The sequence below is a fragment of the Macaca thibetana genome, chromosome 17 (genome assembly GCF_024542745.1).
Source record: "Macaca thibetana thibetana isolate TM-01 chromosome 17, ASM2454274v1, whole genome shotgun sequence".
Classification (NCBI taxonomy): Eukaryota; Metazoa; Chordata; class Mammalia; order Primates; family Cercopithecidae; genus Macaca; species Macaca thibetana.
In genome coordinates this window covers 30,250,523-30,265,200 of record NC_065594.1, presented here as the reverse complement: position 1 = coordinate 30,265,200, position 14,678 = coordinate 30,250,523, and the positions used below count along the sequence as shown (strand labels likewise).

At 41.7% G+C, this 14,678-nt stretch overlaps 2 protein-coding genes across 3 annotated transcripts in view; both read right to left on the bottom strand.

Annotated features, from left to right (window-relative positions):
* Positions 1-14,678, bottom strand: part of LOC126940470 (peptidyl-prolyl cis-trans isomerase NIMA-interacting 4-like) — a 1,058,238-nt gene that overhangs the window by 381,746 nt on the left and 661,814 nt on the right. The gene's annotated exons all lie outside the window — the stretch shown is intronic.
* WDFY2 (WD repeat and FYVE domain containing 2) overlaps positions 1-14,678 on the bottom strand; it is a 177,117-nt gene that overhangs the window by 20,826 nt on the left and 141,613 nt on the right. For both annotated transcript variants that reach the window (XM_050766303.1, XM_050766304.1), the window contains one exon: positions 8,582-8,708. In XM_050766303.1, coding sequence (XP_050622260.1) covers positions 8,582-8,708 — 127 coding nt within the window. The remainder of the gene's footprint in view (positions 1-8,581; positions 8,709-14,678) is intronic.

The window sequence follows — 14,678 nt, the reverse complement described above, 5'->3', positions numbered from 1 at the left end:
TTGAGCCAAGGAATTTGAGAGCAGCCTGGGCAGCATGGTGAGACCCTGTCTCTACAAAAATTAAAAAAATAGTCAGATGTGGTGGTACACGCCTATAGTCCCAGCTACTAGGGAGGCTGAGATCAGAGGATCACTTGAGCCTGAAAGGTTGAGGCTGCAGCAAGCTGTGATCATACCACTGCACTCCAGCCTGGGTGACAGTGAGACCTTGTCTGAAAAAGGAAAAAAAATTTAAAAAAGAAATGCTATAAATAATTGCATTTGTTTGATGTGTTACTATTTTAAGAGTAAATGGGAATAATTGTCAGATCAGAAGAGATGCTCAGCCGGCCCTAGGTTAAGTCAGTAAGTAAAAAATTTTCTTAGTATTTCAGAAATTATATGTTTTATTGGAAGACTGTGGAGATTTCCTGATGTCATTATTGTCTATAATATGTTTTACCCATGGGGAAATACTGATCACAATTCTTAGGAAATAGTTATATAGCATATCCCAATGGGGAATTTTACTTTCCCTCATTCTGATATCATTGGTCACAATTACAAATTAACCCTTAAGTTACAAAATCTCTATAATCTGTAGATAATTTCTGTATTATTCTGATCCTTGCCCGAAGGCCCTGCTATAGAGTTTGTGACTTCAATAAAGGATAGCCTCAGAGTTTCATGGAAAAGAACTATTTGTACTAGGTATTTTAAAATATTGATATTTCAAAGAACAGACTCTTTGGCACAGGCCGCTGAGCTGACATTGCTTAGATAATTTTTAAGCTGTGCCAGTGGATTGAGTCAGGATTTCCTTGGATTTCTGGACCCTTTTTAGTCTGAATGCAGATGGCTTCATGAATGTGAACTGCTAAACCAAGAACCATCAGAACAAGAATTAATTACAGTTCATTCATAGAACTGAATGAACAGAACAGGGAAATTCTATTGTGGTTATTTGTCTGGAATACTGTTGATGTTGTTTTAATGTTCTATTTTCTGGATATATGAGGATGCCTTTTCTCTTATTTTAAAGCTATCTCTAACCCACAATTTCGTAAACTCTGGTATTATAAGTTAAATCAAAACATTTAAGAAATGATACCCAATTCTCACTGACTGCCCAGAATTTAAGAAAACTGTTACAGAGACGCCTTAATTTTCATGGAAACACAGTTATTTGCATTGATTCAATGAGAATCTATTGGCAAGATATAACTGGGCAAATCAACTGTATAACCTGGAGTGTCATGTGTGAGAATGATGCTCACTGAATCAGATATGACTAGCCACTTTAAGAACTCATAGAGCCAACTTACAAAGCCTTCCCAGGAAAACTGGCCTGGTATCTGATTTGCAGGGTCCTGGCCTTACAACTGGTAAGGAAGGTACCAGGCCAAGAACCTAGCAAATGGTGGAAACTTTGAGGAATTCAACTGTTGCAAGTATTGTAGGTGAAATACAGTAGAGTTTCTTGAGCTTAGTTTTCTAGCCTTGATATGGCAAATTTTAGAGGCTCTGAAAAGTCCAGTCCAGTGGTGGCTCACACCTGTAATCTCAGCACTTTGGGAGTTCAAGACCAGCCTGGTCAATGTGAAGAAACCCCATCTCTACTGAAAATACAAAAATTAGCTGGGCATGGTGGCGCATGCCTGTAATCCCAGCTACTTGGGAGGCTGAGGCAGGAGAATGGCTTGAACCTGGAGGTGGAGATGGCAGTGAGCCAAGATCACACCACTGCACTCCAGCCTGGGCGACACAGCGAGACTCTGTCTCAAAAAAAAAAAAAAAAAAAGAAAGAAAGAAAGAAAAGAAAAGTCCAGTGCAAGATTCTTTATAAAAACTTCCAGGTAGAAGTGAATTTTGTGGGCTTAACACAAAATTGTTGGATACTGTGTGGCTCTGGATTTGCAAAGCAAATATGAGTGGCCTATATGGTTCATTAAGACTCTTTACCAATATAAATAATCAGGACTAACCTCCTGAGACCAGCCTGGTTTTTTTTTTTTTTTTTTTTTTTTTTTTTGTGATGAAGGATAATCACTGAGATTATTATGATCACAGGGGAGGAGGGGGGAAGCACAATCAGGTAAACTCAGAAAGACTTGAAATGGGTAAAAAGAGATCACTGGTCATCTTTTCAGCGGAACTTCAGGTGTTGTCTAGCACACTCTTCTGGGCTATCTGATTCTACAGGGGACTACATCTTTTAGTATTTTTACTAATCTACTTACAACTCTATAAAGAATACTGATATTATTGCAAACAAATCTTGTCCAGTGAAGACACACCTAATCCCACACGCCACCCTGCCCATGGGAGAAGCCAGCTGTGTGTCTGCTAACAAATTCATTTTCACATTCTCTGTTGCCTATGTATGTGTCTACTCTTTGGATTTTCCTTTGGACTGACTGTAACCTTTTACTCTGCCAGTTAGTTAATTATTAATTAATGCCTAATATAAAATCTTTGACATGTATTCATTTTGTAAAAAGCCAATTGGGTTTTCCCTATCTCTCCTGGTTGTTTTTTCACACTTTTTAAAGTATAGAGTGCCACCACTGTGACACTCAAGGGCAAGAAAAATCTGTCTAGTTGCACAGACTCGTAATTGTATGATTTGAACTACATTTCATTTGTTGAGGCATCTTGATACACATCAATGATCTTGTAAAACCAAAATAAGCTACATAAGGAACTGCTTTGCCACTCATAGCTGGCAGCAACATTCAGCAACAAATACATAATTTATGGGACTCCAGTACTGTTAATATTCCAACATAGAAGAGTGAAACACAGTGATGAATGCTGGATTCCAAGTTTGACAATAAAGCTGCTCTAGACTTCTTGATTTAGGGATTCAAAATATAACCACCTTGCAGTTAAAAGCTAGGTGAGGGAACATCCCAGGTTTACAGGTTAAGGGTTATGAAGAATGAAAAGATACCTTCTAACATTTGTGTTTCAGCTGACATCACTGTAGCATTTATACTAGAAAGCATTTCAAAACTGGTCATTATTTCATGGACAAGTGCTACCATGTACTGCACTGCAAATGCTCTTACAAGTGCACAAAACCCCCACTTTTCACAACCACCAGGATCTGCCATCTATAAATACTACAGTTAGTGGGATGGCCTCATTTCCTTTCTCACCAGTCCTAGCAGCAACATATGTCTGTCAGGTCCAGCTATATAATTGGAGGGACTAGTGCAAAATGAAAATACAGAGTCCCTTTAAAAAACTTGATTAAGAATTACAAGATGGTGGCAGCAGCTCATTAAACCAAGTGTGAGGCCCTTCTAAGAATGGGACCTTGTGTGACTGCACAGGTCACATGCCCATGAAGCCAGTCCTGTGTCTGATTATTAATGGAGAGGGTAGAGAAGGCCTTACGTTTTTAGAGAAACAGATCTCAGACACAAGCTAACATCTGCCCAACAGTCAACTTAAGCCTTTCTTCATCCCTCAAGAGTAAGGGGAACTCAAATGTATAGCATTGTTCATTTCTTTGATGAAAAGTTTAGGTTTTTTAGTGGGCATCTAATTACGCTTCTACTACCAGAGATCTCACTCTCCTATACGCATAGGTCTTCCAAGCTCCAAGGACCAGAGAAGGCTGTGAGCAATCCACGCGAGTGAGGTCTGCCAGACAGTACTATGTAGGGTCATCCCAAGCCAAAGCACCCTAAAAGGGATCTGCTTCCTCAGGGATCCTTGGCCCACTGCCAGGCTAAACCTGAACTCAGGGACCCCTGTTTGGGGGCACTGGTTTGAGCACCAGTGATGTTCTGCTGTTTGGTGGCAGGGTGAAGGTTTAGATTAGGCTCTCGTCCTCTGTCCACTTGTATTTCCTGAACCCACTGTATTTTAGTTCATGCTATTCTCTGTTCTGGGTAACCTCCTAATCCTGAGAACTATGAGAATCTCTTCATCTAACATCCAAACCAAGCGTGCCCCCCCCCCCGCCCCGCACTGAGGCCTCCCACTTTCCAGTAAAATTGGTGAACGGTGCCACCTTTGCCTGTTTTCATACTGGTAGCACATCTCCACAAAGGCAGGGCTATTTCCTAACTCACTTTTGTGTCCTGAGTATCTAACACAAAGTCTGTAGCTGGAGCTCAGTAAACATGTGTTGACTGAGTTTTGAATATATGTTAATATTTCGTTAGGAAATTCTACAAAGAGAAACAGTAGTCAGATCCCAAGGCAGGATTTTTGACTTGGAATTTTTATCAACAAGAGTAATCTTAACAACCGCCATTTACCAGGCCTGTACTCCTGGGCTGATTATTTTACATGCATTACATCATTTATATTTTTTGACAACCTTGTGAGGGTTTTTCCTTCCAATTTTGTCCTTATTTTAGAGATGAGAAAACTGAAGATCAGAGAGGTGCAGTGCCTTGCCTGAGGCTGCAGGCCATTGGCAGAAGGGCCAGTTCAAATACAGTTTGACCTGACTCAGAGGCCTGCACGCTAATGACCACATTTTCCAGCCCTTCTGTCTTTGAGAAGATTCTACCTTCTATGAAAACTCTCATGGCTGGTATTTTGATCTATTATGTGTTTAGCTAAATAGTTAGAAATAAAAAAGCCATCTTTTTCCCTCTATCCTAACAGTTCCCTAGCACCACAGTGGGAAATGCTCTTAAATCTCACAGATTTGAGCAGAAAGAAAGCTGTCATTTGTACTGATCCTTGTCCTCCTGTCCCCTAACCCAGAAGCTGAATGCAAGAATACTACTCCTTTTATAATTTTCAATGCAATTTACTCGATACAAGGGGAAAAAGCACAAATTCTCTCAATGTGTATTTATTTACAAGTGGCCTATTTCTTTACCAAAAGGTTTTGAGAACTCTTATAACAAAATTCTCATGCATGGTAAGAGCAGTAAGAGAGAAATCAAGAGCTTGGATTTTGGAAGGAAAAAGCAAATCCACAGACTGGAAGTGCCAGGGGCCCTGACTGTGACCTAGCCTCACATAAGCCGCTGAATCCAGTCTTGGTAGAGGGTTCCAATATGAGGAGTAGCAAAGATCTTTATTGGTGCTTCAAGTCAGGTTATATTAAATCACCATCAAGTCTTAGAAGGATAGGAAAACACTACTAGAAAGAAAAATTATGGGCATGAAGTTGGTCATGAAATGACAGTATTATATAAGAATTTAAAAGGGATCTAAAAAGACCAAGTACCGTTATTAGCTATGACAAGGTAGGCATGGGACAATAAGTGTCCAGGTTTATGTTTCGCTAACAATCATCCAACTAGTAACTGATGCTTGCAAACATAACTGGTCCCGGAATCTGGAGCCTTTTTTTTTTTTTTGGCCTTCCTCTCACAGAGCTAGCACAGCACACAATCACGATCCACTTGCTACAGGGAATAAATACACCAGAATGCTTCCAATGCAGATAATACCATATAAAAGAATACTTTCTTAGCTTTTTTCCCTTGGACTTGGAAAGAGTTTCACTGTCATCAATCACTTTCTTTGGTGCTAAAGCGTTCTCTGCTTTATGGGATTTTTACACACCAAATCGAGCTAGTTATAAAAATGTCACATTTTCTGTTGCTGAAGGATGGTAAGAAGCTGTGGAACTCAGAACAGAAGACATGTGCAGCTGTCCCTCAACAGAATGGCTGGACATTTCCATACCAAGGAAAGGCAGTCTCCCTATCCTGGGGAGGCCAGTCTGCTCTCCCCGGTTTCCAGGCTCACCAGTTATGTCCCCGATTTGGAACTCGGGCCACCATCAGTCACTCTGGGGGTGGAAGGAAAACCAGGAACTGTAGGAAAGCAGAGGGCAGCCTTGAGGCCTAAGCATCAGCAAACATCACCGGGCATGTTGGGGACCATGTGTTAGTCAATAAATGTTCACTTTAGTATCCCCAGTGCCTTACTGAGGGCTGGATATATCAAAGGTGCTAAGCAGCTCCCTGCTGGACTCAGTTAAGGTTTAGAGATCTAAGCTATCAGCTGGGGCTTAATATTGAATATTAATATTGAATACTTCACTATTCTCTTCTAAAAATGGTATCCGAGCTCTCTCTTTTATAGTGTTACTGCCAAGATTAAATGGAGTCTGTGTGTTTTGAAAGTTCTTTCACAAAATATTAGGTGCTACTCAAATACGAGAATCACTGGATGCCAGCAGCTGGCTTTCAGGATAAAGGAATGGCGGCTGCGAAAGTTGTTCCCTCCCTGCCTGAAAGTGGTCTCCTTTTCTGCCAGATGATCCCGAAACCTTCTTTCCATGCCATCTCACTACTTCCGGCGGCTCCAGAGGCTTCTCTATCCCCACCCTGGCATTCAGATCACTCTAACAGAGTGACACTGATTGATGCTGAGGAAGTTTCCTCTCCTGGCTCTGTGACACCAGAGCCAGCACTCCCCGGGGTTAAAACCTGATGACAAGAAGTCCCTCATAGAGCTTACTGTACGTATTACTAAGCTTGAATTGAATAAAGCACCAGGCAAAGGCCTTCTGCCCTCCATCCTGTGTAAAGCCACTTCTGCCTAGTGGCTCCTCATCTCAGCAGCCTGCCTGCTTACCTGTGCAAGTTCTAAGGGCACGATTCTATCAGCATAACTCCAAGCAGGGTTTATTCCATTTTCTAAAAGGACAAGTCTGTACTTAGAAACTGGAAGACCTATTTGTTAAAGTTTTGTTTTTCTGGAACTGAGAGACTTATCTAAACTTTATAGTTTTTCCTTTCTTAACAAACTATAGGGGTAAGTTTCCCAGACCCACATTTTCCATTCAGGTCAAGGGCCCTCTGCACACAGTGATGCTAGTGTTAAGCACTGCTGCAGTTCAGCATCTGGTGCATGAAATCGTGCAAGAGTGCTTGCAGTCTTTATTAACCACTGTGTACACATAAAACCAGTTAGGAGTTAAACTGAATGAGTCCAGTAAATATTAGTCATCTTCATTCAAAACCTGCATTTCGCTTCTCTGAGAAAGTCCAAGTTGGCAGGAATTATGTGGTAGATTAGATGATAATAGTGTTATTAAACACAACTGTGCTTTGGCTTCTTTTTTTTTTTCTTTTTTTTTGAGACGGAGTCTTGCTCTCTTGCCCAGGCTGGAGTGCAATGGTGCAATCTCAGCTTACCGCAACCTCCACCTCCCGGGTTCAAGTGATTGTCCTGCCTCAGCCTCCCGAGTAGCTGAGATTACAGGCACGGGCCACTACGCCTGGCTACTTTCTGTATTCTTAGTAGAGACAGGGTTTCACCATGTTGGCCAGGCTGGTCTTGAACTCTTGACCTCGTGATCCACCTGCCTCAGCCTCCCAAAGTGCTGGGATTACAGGTGTGAGCCACCGCACCTGGCCCTGGTTTCCTTTTTCCTTCTCTTACATGGATGATGTGAACTCTTTCTACAGGACATGGATGTGTGTTCTCTTGTCATAAAGATAAACATAAGGGAATGATTCCTCTAATGAACTGATGACAAGGTCTGAGTGGCCCCACAAGCCAGGAGTGACCCCAGACAGCTGTTCTGTTCTCCACTATGAGAAAGAAGGGCTTAATAGCTATTTCTCTAACACTAAATTCTAAAACTAAAACAGTTATTTGTACATGGGTCCTCCAAAATTTAATTAGTTTATGTCCAACAATTCCAAACTAGATTTAACTATTTAGGAGAATATTTTAAAACTAGGGTTTCCAAGCAGATTTACAGGAAAAGCTAATGTTGCTTAAAACTGGTTAATTCATAGGAGCATTACAAACAATTGTTTATGGCTGTCAAGGGTTGTTCAAGATCGTTTTGAAAACTTAACAAGCAAAAAACAATTCAGATGAGCACTAGAGTTGTAAAGCAGATCTAACATTCTTTTATGCAAAAAGATTAGGCTTTGCCCCCAGGGACAGCAGGGCGTCTCTGGGTGTGGGCTGAGGGTCACCACTGGGGAGTTGCCTGGGAAGCTTGTCAAAGCACAGATCCACACAGCTCTGGATGGCAACCAGAATCTTAGCAGACAGGGACCGGGCATCTTTTCACAAATTCCTCAGAGATTCTCTGTGCCCAGCAAAGTTTGAGAACTGCTCCAAGGAAATGCAAGGCTTTCTCTGTACTTCCTCACAGCCCCCTAAAACCTATCCCTTAAGGAAGAAGAGCCTGACATGAATCAAGGCAAGCACTCAATAAATATTTGGTCAAGTACAAAATGTACTGTGAAGGATCTTACCTCTTCTCTTTTCCGTATGCTGCCAAGGAGCCTGAAGCCACATTTGAACTCAATTATATAAATTTTCTAAGCCTTCACAGCTTGTATTTTTAAGCTCTTTTTTTCCTCACTCAAAGTTTTACTGCTATATTCTTCCCAGTTCTAATTTTTATCTTTTATTTATTCACTGCCGTTACTTTATTTTATGGTTTTTGTAAGCACTCTCAGACGCTCTGTGGAATAAAATGGGGTATAAGTATATAAACACAGTTTTACACAGTTATAAATCAAAGTGGCCAGTATTTGTGTTCCCGCCATGTTCCTTCCCATGCTAAGACCCTGCCATAGAGACTGAGCTGCACTCCTTTGTTCTAGCTGTCAGCTGAGAGTCTTTATGAAAGCACCAGCAGCCTTACTTGTGTCCTTGGAGTTCGATGGCTGTTCCTTTTCTCCCACCGATGTCCCACATGATGACAGAGTGATCTGAACTGCCTGAGAACAACACCCGCTGGACTGGGTCCCAACAGAGAGCGGTCACCCCACCTGAGAGGACAGACACAACCAGACGTCAGTCACAAGGTAAGACTCTTGCCCACCAAAGAAATGTGAATGCAGCGGAGACAGGATCTAGTGCAGTTCCTGGCACACAATAAATTCTTGTGGCAAGAACAAACAAATAAGTACCCAAAGAGAAAAAAATTGGCTCCAAGGAAATTCCCACCCTTTAAGCATTTTTCACCAACATTTCATATACCATAAAATCAATTACTATAAAGACCAAAAGAAAATAAAAAAGACAATAAATTGACCTTCAAAAGGGAGACATAATTCTAAGAAGAATGGAAAACACTGCACTGTTGGGAAATATTAACCACATTTTCTTAACTGCTGCCTACCTCCCACCCCTGACAATGACAGATGAGAAGGAAATGGGGTTTACAAATGCTCAATTAGATGTTTTATTCTTGAATATCAGATTTAATTAGGCCATACTATCAGAATTTAAAATTATGTTTGCTCTTTGGGAATTTTAATTTACAGATTCCGGGAAAACTACTTATGTTCTTAAATGTCAGTTTCCTCAACTGTAAAACGCAGATGATGGTAACACCATGACCACTAGGACTATTACTAAGAATGATAACATCAACCCAGCCATTACCTACCTTCATAGGGTTGTGGTGAGAATTCGATCAATTACATAGGACCACTCTACCACTCTAAACTGTAGTGTGCAGTACAGATGTGGGTTATTAGGATTACTCTAGTGGTATGGCTATAAAACATTATAATAGATTTTTTATGGTAGTCCCTTTGCAAATCAAACCCTTATGTACTGAGAACAATAATAATTTTTTCCACATAAGATGAGCACAAAGCCTGCAAATACTTAAGAACGTCAGAAATACTCATTTTTTTACATTATTAAAACATACTGTATTCTGAGAAGAACATAAAATAGCTTCTCATTTGTTGGAATCTGATATTTTTCTTATTTAGATTATCCATTTGTTCTAATGAAGTGCTATACTTTAAGAGCTTTCAGGGAAGTTTCTCTCATACATTTGTTTCAGGAGAATATTTTCTTATTTGTCATATGACTCTTCTTAGTAAGATTTTTTTTAAGATCAAAAAGGGAGGAGGAACCCCAAACTCTACTATTCTGGATTATGCTTCCTAGCGTTTTCCTAAACCTGCACCCTATGCTGCTAGTATACACTCCTGCCCGTGTAAGAACAAACATGGCTTCCCCCAGTGCCTATGTGGTTAGCCACCACAAGCAGCCCAGCCCTCACCCCCGACCACCAACATTCCCCACAGCAGCAACCAAACACAGTGAGGCCGCTCACTGTGTTGTCTGTTAAACTGTATTGTCAGCTGAATGAATGAAGGAGCAGATGAATGCAAACATAAAGATCATTTCTCCACTTCACACAAGTTCTTGCTTAAAGGTCACCTCCTCAGAAACACCTTCCTTGACTACACGCATCACTCTCCTGCTTATTGTTGTTTTTTTTTTTTAAATTGATTGTCTCCTGCCCCAGTAAGACAGAAGCTCTAGGAGGGCTGGAGCTGTGGCTTGTTCACCATGAGATCACCAAAACCTAGAATTCTGCCTGGCTTACCTACAGCAAGCACTCAATAAGCCCCGACAAATGGGCAAATGATTGAATGAAGGAGTGAGAATATGAAAGAAATGCCCTTGGCTTTGTTCTTGGCAGATTAAACAGGCATGTGACATCTATTAATGGGTTAATATTAGATTAAATGGGTTAATTAGGTTAAATGAGTTAAGACTAAATGGGTTAATATATAACCACACAAAACAGTCCCTAGCGCATGGGAAGAATGTGCCTGGCTGACTACTATTGTTAATGTGATGCCTTCATGTGTTCGACTGCTCACGTCTTTCGGTCATGGAATATCCATGTCAAGGACAATCTCTGAGATGGTCTTGCTTGACTGACTAAGCCACTCCAACTGGGGGGATAGATAAGAGAAAAGTGGCAAGTGTTTGATTTCTCCTATATAACATGTGAAATGGGTAGCTCAGGTTCTTTAAGGCATCATGATCAGATTTAATAATGGTGGGCACTGGTAAAAATAATGATTAGAAAGGTTTACTAGACTCAGTTAGAAAGACTTAATTGTAAGGGTTGTTCATCCTGTCAGAATCAACATGGAAATATTGAAATAGGGTTTACCATGACCCAGGTGACAGGTATCTTTAGACTTCCCTGACCAATATACACCTACACATCTAAGAACACATCTAAGAACACTGCACCATGGGGCCGGGTGCAGTAGCTCACGCCTGTAATCCCAGCACTTTGGGAGGCTGAGGCAGGCGGATCACGAGGTCAGGAGTTTGAGACCAGCCTGGCCAATATGATGAAACCCCGTCTCTACTAAAAATACAAAAATTACCCAGACATGGTGGTGCGCGCCTGTAGTTCCAGCTCCTTGGGAGGCTGAGGCAGAAGAATTGCTTGAACCCAGGAGGCAGAGGTTGCAGTGAGCCGAGATCACGCCACTGCACTCCAGCCTGGACAACAGAGTGAGACTCCATCTCAAAACAAAAAAAAACGAAAAACAAAAAACACTGCACCATGAAGATCCAGCTCTCTGCCTTCTTTGTTGGGAATATGGGATGAGGATAGTTTATGGGGATAGAAGAGGAAGTTTGGAATAGCATTTTAAGTGTACAGGCTCTGGAACCAGAATCTAGTCTTAAATCCCAGCTCTATCTTTATTAGGTATAGGACCTTGGGCAAGTTATTTAATGTTTATGTGCCTCGTAAGTCTCATCTGTAAAACAGGGATGATAACAGTATCTAACCCACAGTGTTGTTGAGATTAAACGGGTTAATATATATAAGCAACACAAAACAGTGCCTAGCACATGGGAAGCACCACTCAACAAATGTCAGCTATGATTACAGTACAGGAGACCTCATCTATACAATCTCTGTGACAATGTCCTTTGTTGAGTCAGCCTTAAGGCAGTGACCAGCTTATTCTATGCTATCCCAGCCATCATGAGATCAATTAAGGTTTTAAAAACAAGACCAGTCTCTAGCTTTGCCACATTATATCAGGCCAGAAGGGGCCAGGGCTAGGAAGGGGAGTTTTTGGTAACACAGAGAGTTAGGAAGGGGAATACATAATGTGGTTAAAGCAAGTCAGGGTATATTCATCAGGCCCTCCCAGGGCCCAGAGTGGAAGAGACAGAAGGAAAAGCTGCAAGACAAGAAGTTTAGGATGGGGTAGGGGGTAAATAACTCTGGGGTCCTATGCCTGCTCTATGTAAACGTCCTAACAACGAGGTCATTTGAAAGTTGGCCCATAAATGATAAATCACAGCATTCATTTCAAATCAGTTCAACAAGCATGTATTGAGCCTCTTCTATGTGGAGGAACTGTGCTAGGCTCGGCAGACACAATGAAATAAGACTTAGACTCTACCCACCAAAAAACAGTAAGATGATGGATTACTTTTGAGAACAAGAAGGGCATGCACATGATGTTTGGTTGAGCCACTCTCTTACGGGGTATGTGACTGCTTCCCCTGTCTGGAATGCCTGTCCTGCCTTTTATCACCCAAGTAACTTTTTCTCCCTCCAGGAAGCCTTCCCAACACCTTCAATCCAGGTGAGGTTCCAGTCTCTGTGCATATCTCTATTGTTACACAGACCCCACTATATTGAACTTGGTTGGATTATAAGTTGGGTTATGCACCTTTGTATTCCAGCACAGCACACAGTGACTGGTATGCAGGAGGTGCTCAATAAATGTTTACTCAACTGATCTGCTGCATTGAATGACAGAGAGGAATAGGAGGACAATAAGCAGGAGGCATCCAGGACAGCCTGGGATGGGGGCTGGTGGGAAGGCTGTGCAAGACACCAAGGGTCAGAGATGCAGTGAGAAGAGGTGCTGACGGAAATGGCCTCTCCCTTCTGAGGGAATTTTTCCTGCATCTCTCTGCACATAGGCCTTCCTGATGAACTGTATAGTTCTTTCTCCTAACATTTCTGGCAGCAGAGGAAGTCAACCACCTTCAGCCAGCCTGCATTCCAGGCAGTGCAGACACCCACCTCATACCCCAACCCACACTGGGGGCAGAGCCCAGGGCTTCAATGCTTGTGGTTTTCCAGTGTTTCTATTTTAAATGACAAAAAGCATTTCTGCCATTTCATTTGACTTCATTTCAAGTTAATCCATCTTTCCGGTCCCTTTCAGCGTTTCATTTTATGCTTCTCCCTTCCTTTGATCTCCCTAATATGACCTACAGAATAATTTTTAAATTAAAATGGTTTAATTCTTAAAAATAAAGTTTTCTAGTTATTCTTTAGTGGGCACAGGCCTTCTATTCAGGATGATGAAAAAGTTCTGGAAATGGATAGTGGTGATGGCTGTACAACACTGTGAATGTACTTTATGTCACTGACTTGTGCATTACTTGTACACTTAGAAGGCTGAAACGGTAAAGTTCAGGTTATATGTATTTTATCGAAATAAAAAATTTCCAAAATACTTTTAAAATAAAAGTTTTCATAATTACACAATGTATACTATTATATACTCTCATAAATATAACTGTTAGTGGCTGGCTAATATCTCCCACGTATGTATCTTATTTAAACTATTATTAGATTTTTCTCAACTTTTAAGTATAAATTTTTCCAAGATGAACATTTTTACACACACAACTTTGTTCACATTTCCAATTAGTTAGAAGAGAATCCCAAACATAGTAATGAATCTGAGAGTATAAATATTTTTAGAAATTTAATATATATTACCAAAATGCTTAGGGAACTAATATTTTTGAGACTTTTACCACATACCTTGCAAAAGTGAATGATCACGTGAAGTGTTACAAAATCAGGGTTGGAAACTGCTGGCTCTGTCTTTTCCAGAGTATGATCTGGTAACTCAGCAGAGGGAGTGTCACACCACACCCTCAAGGGTAATATCTGCAGGCCAACATGAGGCTAAAGGAGACTAAGAGCCTGTTGAATACAGTATCTGATCTTTTGATTGCTCCATTTTGCTCTAGGTTCACGTGAAGTGACAAGGGTTTTTGTCAAGCTAAATGCCCTCCGTCTCTAGACTACACCTTCTTCCTGAGATCCGTAACTCTTCAGCCCGCTGTCTCTTTGCTGCCACCCCAGGGACGCATCACAGTGCTATTCTCTCCCAGACCTGCTCTCTCAGCAGTGCTCCAGGTTTCAGGAAATGCCATCACCAGTCAATACATGCTCCACACAGAAGCCTTGGGAGTCACTGCTACCCTAGTTACCAAATGCTGCTGACCCCTGCTCTCCAAACAGATCTTAAATCTCCTCCACTTGTCTCCACACACACTGCTGTCCCCCAGTCCAAACAAAGTCAGCGTTCTAAGGGTCTCCAGCAGTAGCCTCCAGCAGTAGCCTCCTAAACAGCCTCCCTCCATCCATTCTGTTCCCAGTCAATCTACCACCTACTGCTGCCACAGTGGCTTTTTAAAATGCAAACCATGTCACTACTCTGTTTAAACTTCATCACTGGTTTCCCACCTGAGAATAATGCCTGAAGCTCCTACCACTACTTGTAAGGTCACCTGCCTTTGGGTGGTTGCTAACATTTTCCCACTCTAGGCTGCTGTTCCGGGTCTGGAATGTTCTCCACCACCTACGTAACTCCTTTTTCTCCTTTAAACACCTTCTGGCTGGGCACGGTGGCTCACGCCTGTAATCCCAGCACTTTGGGAGGCTGAGATGGGCGAATCACCTGAAGTCAGGAATTCAAGCCCAGCCTGACCAACATAGTGAAACACCATCTTTACTAAAAATAAAAAAATGTGATGGGTGTGGTGGCATGCACCTGTAATCCCAGCTACTCAGGGGGCTGAGGCAGGAAAATTGCTTGAGCCCAAGAGATGGAGGTTGCAGTGAGCTGAGATCGTGCCACTACACTCCAGCCCGGGTGACAAAGCGAGACTCTGTCTCAAAAAAACAAAAACGAAAA